This window comes from Penaeus japonicus, unplaced genomic scaffold (genome assembly GCF_977035675.1).
Source record: "Penaeus japonicus unplaced genomic scaffold, GWHDUDI00000001_assembly GWHDUDI00000040, whole genome shotgun sequence".
Taxonomy (NCBI): Eukaryota; Metazoa; Arthropoda; class Malacostraca; order Decapoda; family Penaeidae; genus Penaeus; species Penaeus japonicus.
Window position 1 is genome coordinate 12,982,483 of NW_028234442.1, and position 8,366 is coordinate 12,990,848.

General features: G+C 45.9%; 1 protein-coding gene across 1 annotated transcript in view; it reads right to left on the reverse strand.

Annotated features, from left to right (window-relative positions):
• Nucleotides 1-417: 417 nt before the first annotated feature.
• The window catches only part of LOC122253086 (frizzled-10-A), a 39,650-nt gene continuing 31,701 nt past the window's right edge, over nucleotides 418-8,366 (reverse strand). The window contains exons 7-11 of the mRNA XM_043015887.2: nucleotides 7,320-7,493; nucleotides 6,549-6,756; nucleotides 5,797-6,141; nucleotides 5,267-5,376; nucleotides 418-843 (exon numbers count right to left, since the gene is read on the reverse strand). Coding sequence (XP_042871821.2) covers nucleotides 568-843; nucleotides 5,267-5,376; nucleotides 5,797-6,141; nucleotides 6,549-6,756; nucleotides 7,320-7,493 — 1,113 coding nt within the window. The 3' untranslated portion in view covers nucleotides 418-567. The remainder of the gene's footprint in view (nucleotides 844-5,266; nucleotides 5,377-5,796; nucleotides 6,142-6,548; nucleotides 6,757-7,319; nucleotides 7,494-8,366) is intronic.

Sequence of the window (8,366 nt, forward strand, 5' to 3'; positions counted from 1 at the left end):
AAAGAATCCAGCACTATAAATATTGACTTAATACTGCTAAATCACTCTTGTAGCCTTATAGTTCTTTCAAATGTTCTCCTAAAAGACAGCTTAGATGTTCCAGTATCACACGTGAAGCTTCAGACAATACCAATATACAAGGCATCTTGTAATGCATGGAATACTTAATAGGCCATCTTGATTAATCAGTGTGAGATCAATAAAATCAAAGAAAACACGGGAAGATGGAAAGAGATGGGGGAGGGGAGGGGGGAGTGAATGGGTTAGGGAAAGGGAAAGGGAAAGGGAGGGGGTGATGGTGAGGAAGAGGGAGAGACAGAGGGTGAAGGAGAGGGATAGGGGGAGCGGAGGGAATGGGAAGGGGAGGGGGAAGGGGAAAAAGGAGAAGGTGAAGAAAGAGAAGAAGGATATGGAGAAGGGGGAGGGAGAGGGAGAGAGGATGAGAGAGCGAGAAAGAGAGAGATAATTGGGAAAAGAATGAGTCAAAATACCGACTGGACTCTCAGCTAAAGACAACACCAACGGATCCTAAGCCTCTCCCCCCCCCCCATCCTCCGCTTCGCCCCCTCACACCTGCGACAGGTGCATGGTGGAGGAGCCCTGCGGCCGCCCAGAAAGGTGCATGGGATGCAGGTGGTGGGGGTTGCGCGCCGAGGACGAACCCGGGGGCGCGGCGGGCTGGGGGTGTCGCAGCTGGTGCAGCTGCTCCATCTGCGGCCGCCCGTTTGTGGTCTTGACAATGGCGGGCGTGTGGCTGGGCGGGTGGTACACGTGGCCGTCCTTCTTGCGAAGGTCCTGCCGCTGTCCGCACAGGCTCCGGAAGAACTTCTGCCACAGCAGCACCTGGGGAGTGGAGGCACGGCCATTAGCAGTCATTAGTGATACAGTTATTACTGTCATTTCGATTATTATATTATGATACTATAATTATTACAATTGTTATCACCATAATTGGTTCATGTATTTATCTATCTTTTATAATTTCTACTACAGTGACGCAATTCCGCAAATTGTATATTTGTCCTTATGTGATGCTCGATAAACAATAATATATCACAGAACACTGAGTTACCCCTTTCAAATTCCCAAATTGGAAATATCCTGCAATACCTTTCAATTATAATGATAATTGATTGATATTATAATTTTAATTAATTATCATGACAATTAATTTAACTATGATAACAATAAACTCAAACGATAATGATAATAAAAAGGCGTTATCTGCAGCGTCATAAAATCGCAAATATTGCCACTTCGTGGATAGAGCATATACACTGTCGGGCGTACGACAACTAAAGTGTCGTACTGCTTGAACAAAGCCAGTCGTTATGGTCACAGAGCAACCCTATGCCACTGCGACAAGCCTTTGAAAGGATAATTTTACAATTATTTTATTCTTCCTCTTACGTACGTTTGAGTATGTAAAACGCTCAGCCCTAGGAACAGTTTATGTCAAATAGTAATTTAATCTAATGCTCAATGTAGCGAACCAGGAGTTCACTTAATTACCTATTAATGACCTCACAAGGGCATGACTTGGGTCAAACACTATTATGTAGAGCTATTCATGATTTCTGAATTATCATACACCTCGCAGTTGTGAATAGGTTATTTGTCTTTGTTTGTTAAAGGCAATAGTGTGTTTCCGAGTTATTTCCGCTCGATCTACGAAACATGGTGATATATTGAAGATTCTAGATTGAATAGTGTAGTGCACAGTGACACCATTCTCACGCTTAAACAAACAAGCAACGCACGCCCACGCGACCCCCCTCCCACACCTCCAGTGCCAGTGTCCAGTGTAACGGTCGAGCGCAACCGTTCTTCCGCCAAAATCCCGACCAGACCACGCGGATTACCCCTCCCCTCCACGCCACCCACGCTCGCCGGCACCTGAGCGACCTGCGCGCGTTTCCCCGTCACAAGAAAATACCGACTACCAGGTCATCTCGTCAACACCCGGGGTCACTGCCTCCTACGCGGGCGGAGACCGCAGACCAACAAGAAATAGTCCAATACGCGCAGGGGGAAGCGCCCCACTGAGGTGGCTACGGTAATGTCAGGCCTAGAGAGCTCCTTGGAGTCTAGGCTAGCGCGGGTGGGGCATCTACAACCGGCAATGCTGCGGGACGAAATCGTCATCCCGTAGTGCGACTCACCAGAACTCACCTTGAGCCTCCAGAGGAGCAGGTCAGCACAAGTGCCCTCCCAGCCTCATCTCCGACAGGCAGCGAAACGCCTTGCCTGACATGCAATCCACACCTGTGCCCACAAGAGGAGCCCCACTGTAGGCAACACCTCTAATCACAGGTCAGCAAGTGACCTTAGAGACCCAGCAGGGTCAGTGCTCACAGGAGCCATTGACCGCGGCGATGCCTGCACAGGCACCTACCCTATATGGTCAAGAGGATTGCCCGATGCCCCGCAGAGACATCCCAGCCGTCCTCTACCTAAAGACCCCTTCAGAGGAACGGGGACGCAGGGAAGTCTCACGACAGCGGCAGCACTCACTCTAACATGGGAGACGGAGTGGCCGTACCAAATGTGGCAATGGCGCCCTTGCCCATCCTGCCGATTCCATCCTTCACCAGCCACTCAGCCCACGATCTCGTTCAACGTGCCAGTAATGTTGCAGGGAGCACCACTGTTGAAGCTTTACTAGCAACAAAACTTCAACCTCGCTTACGTTGCCACTCGATCTCGGCGTCCTGGATAGACCAGCTATGCTGTAATTCCGGGGAGATGCTACCGCTTCTCCTGTAGCAATAACAAGCCCACTGGAGACGGCCTGCTCAGGACCAAGGATGGGACGATGCCACTATTGAGGGTCCTGACAACGCGCTTGACAACGTGTTGTGGTGAAATAGCGAGGTAGCGAAACGAAAAAAATCAGTGATCGTGATCGTTTTAAGCGTGAATACATTAGTTTTTTGTATTTGTGCATGTGTGATGCAAAACCACACCTCACCAAGTTACGGCATGTTCTCATGGCGTACGCAGCTGCCAAGACCACGGCCGATGGAATGTGTGGTTCTCTGGGCGTCTCTCTCAGGGTGTCCTAGCCACTGCAGCAATAGCAGTTTTCGCCCCGCCGCCGACAATGCTGAAGTCCAGGTATAGGACCTGATAGAGGGAAAGGGTAGAGCAGCCCCCCCCCCCCCCCTGGTGTCACTGCGCAAGCCCAGGTACAGGGCCTGGCCGAGTGAAGGGGCGGATTTACGTGACGTGACCCCGCCCCCGCCCCCGCAGAGTCCCTGACCAATTGACGTAATCTAAGCGGCGCCATCACTACGCTGAGCCCAAGGCTAGGAGAAGCTGCAAAACGCATCTGAGGTACCGACAGTAACAGGGAAATGCCAATGTGCTACCTAATGTTTATTCTAGAAGAAAGACATCAGTATAATAGCGATAGACTGTAACGAATATAGGTGACCAGACTGTAACGAATATAGGTGACAAGGTAAGTGGACAAGACATGACTCAAAGAAAAAGAAATGAGAGCACACACAGAAAAAAGTGTTGGTTCTATGTTAGTTTATATTTTATATTGTATTATTTTGCATGGTTTGATTAAAATCTGATCCACAACCCTTGTGAGGTCACGATGGTTTTCCAGCAGCCCGGCCGGGGGAGGGAATCTATAGAGAACCAGTTCACTTAATTACCTATTAATGACCTCATTAAGACATGGCCTGGGTGAAACGCTATTATGTAGAGTTATTAATGATTTGTGAACCATCATACTCCTCGCAGTTATCACTCACTCGCAGTTATGAATACATTATTTGTCTTTGCTTGTTACAAGCAGCAGTGTGTTTCGCGCGCGCTCGCCCGAACACCCTGGCACGTCACTCTTTTCAAATGAGGGCCAATCAAGTGCCCGTGTCTGGGAGGGGGCAAATAAAAATGGGCGTACCCTGGAGGGTATTTTCTGGCCATTCCAGGGAAGTGGGTAAGAGCCGATGTCACGAAGGGGAAGGGTAGTCTCGGACGGGCCTCGCGTATCAACGTGGCTTGAGTGAATTTTGTATTCATCTTAAATTCTTTATGTCAGAAAATTGGTGCCTTAATAAAGCCGCTCACGAACGCAGCGTTTTAATCGTTACCACATTCCAAGAAATTAAGATTCCATTAATACCAGCCGGGGGTTAAAAAAGACCGGACCACCAAGAAAATATTATTCCCACAACAAATGCTTCGTTTCGACTTTGTTTTAATTCATTCATATTGACATGTAAAGTAAAGTTGGATTTGTTGATATCATACATGTTTAATCACGAAAAATATGTTTACTTCTTCAAATAACAGATTGGCAGTCAGTAGATAGATCGTATTTATCTAGGTGTGGTATACTTTGTATTTTTATATTTTCACTAATAAAACATGAAAGTTGCCCTCGCATGAGGGTAGAATAAGGATAATATTCTACGTGTATGACAGAAGTAGCATTGATAATGGATATTACACGATGCCATATTACTTGCTAAAATTTAGGGTTATCACTATAACTGAGCTTATTTATCCTTTTGATTTCTTTTGGCATGGCGGTGTGACAATATATGTAAGACAAGGGAAATGCTAAAATTTAATCATCCCAAGTTTTCTCTGACGAGACTGATTGCCGCTCATCGAATTGTAAACAAATGCGAGCGTATAACTCTGATTGTGACTTTATGCTTTCATAGCTTTAAAATTAAAAATACATTAAATTAATTTATTGTTCTCGTTCATATATTTCCCATGTCAAAAACTAGTTAAAAGCAATCTAAGTAAACGGATTGAAACAATTATTCATCGTCCATTTCTGTAAGCTGCTTACGATGATATTTGTTTTACTTTTTGAATTGGAGCCCTGGCACATATCATATAAATAAAAACCAGGACTATTAGAGGCAGGTAGGGATGCTGCAGATAACGCTTAAAATAAAAGTCACAGTGGGTATTTGGCATCAATTTCGGGAGTTAGAAAGGGCGACTTGAAAATGCCATCATCAGCTGTTATACTATTTGATAACAAATTAAGAAAGTATTAGGCTAATCAGAATTCCATTTGAGTATTTTGAATGTCATACTCTAAGTTTTAAAAATCGTACTGAAAACTAACCTTAAACAAAATAACGAATTATAAATCAAATATGAGACATATATCCGGTTATGATATTGTGTTTATGGCATAAAAATATCTATATATGAAGGCCAAGATTATCATGTACATTGCCTTTACAAAATGAGAAATCAAATATCATATTCCGTTTAGACTTACCGTCTTCGAGGACCATATCCACATGCCAGATGTGATGCCCACCACGAGGGACATGAAGATTTTGAGCATGAAGATCTCGACAGACGGAATGCTTTGTTCCAACGTGCACTCTGAGGGAGGGTGGAGGTTATGAGTGGAATGCAATATCATTTGAAATTGGAGTTTTTTTTTATAGAGGCAAAGGTGTAATAAATAAATTAGCGATTAATGATGACAGGCCGATGAGTTGGTGATTGTAATTATTTGACAGATTGACAAGATGATGGTAATTATTTGGTAACCAACAAGTTGGTGATAGTTATTATTTGAATTCAGTCCTTCATCCTCCTACGCTCAAGCGCATCTTTGCCTCGAGAAGAAAACTGTGCATAGATTTATACTTCTATTTTTTTTTTAGTTTTACTATATATATTCTTTAAATCGTCCACAAAAGTGTTACTTCATGTGATGTGTAGTGCACTTCTATAACAAAAGAAAACTAATTACATTCTGGAGCTAAAAAGTACCGTGGCAGAAAACAATCAAAGTACCTGAAACCGCAGTATTGACAGGATTATGATACTGGCGATAAGACAGACTGCCTCCTCCTCCCCGGTGAAGCATTGTCGTTCCACCGCTGCCTCCACTGCACTTCAAGGCGGCCACGGAAGCCATTTTCTTCCACTGGTCGCGGCTAAGGTGCTCGTAAACGTTGCACGCTATGACGCACACAGCCGGCACAGTGTACAGCACAGAGAAGACCCCGATCCGCACCATCAGCTTTTCGAGTTTAGTGATGTTTGCGGAGGTAGTGACAGCCTTGGTGGGCGTGCTGGGGCTGTCGTGCACAAAGGAAGGGGCTGTGGCGGAGCTGCTGGACACTGCGAGGGAGCGACCTGCAGGGAAGAGATGCGGCTTTCATCAGGGTGAAGGACAACTCATGCCATTCTCTAAACCTTTTCTCAAGGGGTCTGTCAAGAGACACAAGAAGAAAAAATAACAAGAAAAGTGAAATACCTATAGAGTAGAAACCATACAGACATTCCCTAGCCAAAGAGTTGTGTGAATTCGGTCCTAACCAGACCTTCTCATAGAAAGTTCAAAACATTCAACCTTCATATTCTCCTGTTTTGCAACCCTCGTCTCTCTTTCTCCCCACCCCTCTCTTTCTCTTCCCATTTTCCATCCCTATCCCCATCCCTATTCTTCTCCCTCTCTCTGTCAACCAATCAAACATTACCCCTCCACTTTCCTCCCACCCCTTTCACCCAACCATCGACCCCTCCTCTCCTCCCCTACCCACCAGGACTGGACGGCGACTGGGCCATGGCCGGGCTGTTCGCCTCCAGCTTGAATGCCCTGCGCACCCTGAACAGAGCCACGAATCCCAGGACGTTGAAGAAGGTGCCAAGGACCAGGAGCGAGAGCAGGGGGGCCACCACGAAGCTCATGTGGGCCCACTTGTTGACGTTCCCCACGTAGCAAAGGCCGACCAGCTCATCGCCGTCGACCTGAGACATGGAAACTGCTTTCAGAGGAATTCCTGCTGGAGCTTTGTAAACAAATGTAGAATGGCAACTGGAACAGATACTTGTACAATGAAGATTTTGCTGGATTCAGTGTTGTTGAACTATGAATTTATCATAAAAGAACTTTATGGTGTTTGTTCATCTATGGATTTAATATCCAAACACATATAAAGCCGTGAAAGCATAAACTAAAGGAGTTAAGGGGATTGTAATTGGGAAAATACTACAACACACACGAACGCATCTCTCTCTCTCTCTCTCTCTCTCTCCTCACACACACAAACGCACAAACACACAACACACACACACACACACACACACACACACATACACACACGCACGCACGCACGGACACACGCACGCACGCGCACACACGCACGCACACACACACACACACACGCACACGCACACACACACATACACACACACACACACACACACACACACACACACACACACACACACACACACACACACACACACACACACACACACACACACACACACACACACACACACACACACTTCCCTCAAAGTCGCATTACCTGCTTGAGCGTGAGGATGACGATCGTGGCCACGGCGGGCAGGCCCCAGGCGGCGGCATGGAAGTAGGAGGAGTACGCCTGCAGGGCCTCCGATGACCACTTCTTCCCCGCCGACAGGAACCAGGTGAGGGTCAGCACCGCCCACCAGATGCCCGAGGCCATCCCGAAGTAGTACTGCGGAGAGGGAGGCGACATGTGAGCGGCGGGTTGCGAAGGAGAGGAGGGGAGGGAGAGATTGTGGAGATATGAACGGGAATGAATACAATGAAACAGCCACAGTGAGAGCTAAAGGATACTACGACTTGTTAACCAGTTCTTATTGTGACTGCGTTTCATTTTATCTGAGTAAACATATTATTTTTTGTTTGTTTGTTTGTTCGCGGATGAATACCTTCACAAAAGTGAGATATATAATCAATGATTATATATTTACTTAGTGACATATTCCATCCATATATTTTCTGCGTAAGGGGAGATGCTAGGAGGAACATAATGAGCGAGAGAGAAGTACATATATGAGGATATAAAGTGAAAAAAAACGACAGGAAACGAATGAAAGTTATTTTCAGATTGGGACTTCCAAGGATCAATGCATTTTATCGACTCACTTGACATTGCTCAAATCAACAGTTCCAGAATTCCTTGGATTTACTGGGTGATGCGTTTCGTGTGGAAATGAAAACCTTGGTCTTACAGTCAAGGACGAGCACCCTTGCCGTTCTCCCGATTCTCTCGAGAACGTCTGAAATGCCTGCTCTCAACCGGCTTTGAGCTGCCCCACGCTGTGCTTCTCAATAGGAACGTCCACATGCGTGTCGCACAGACTTTGGCCAATGTGGACAATATCTAACATGCATCATGTTAATATTGTAGGGCATAACAAATGGAGTAGCTTAGTGTTCCAGTACGGTAGAAAAAATGGATTCGTCGAGCTGATCAAATGATTTACCTCAGTTAGAAAACAATTCCCTCTGTGAGACCGAGTTGCACCCTTTTAGTACATACCAGGTACATATGTGCAATGGTTGGGTGTTGGCAGCAGAATGA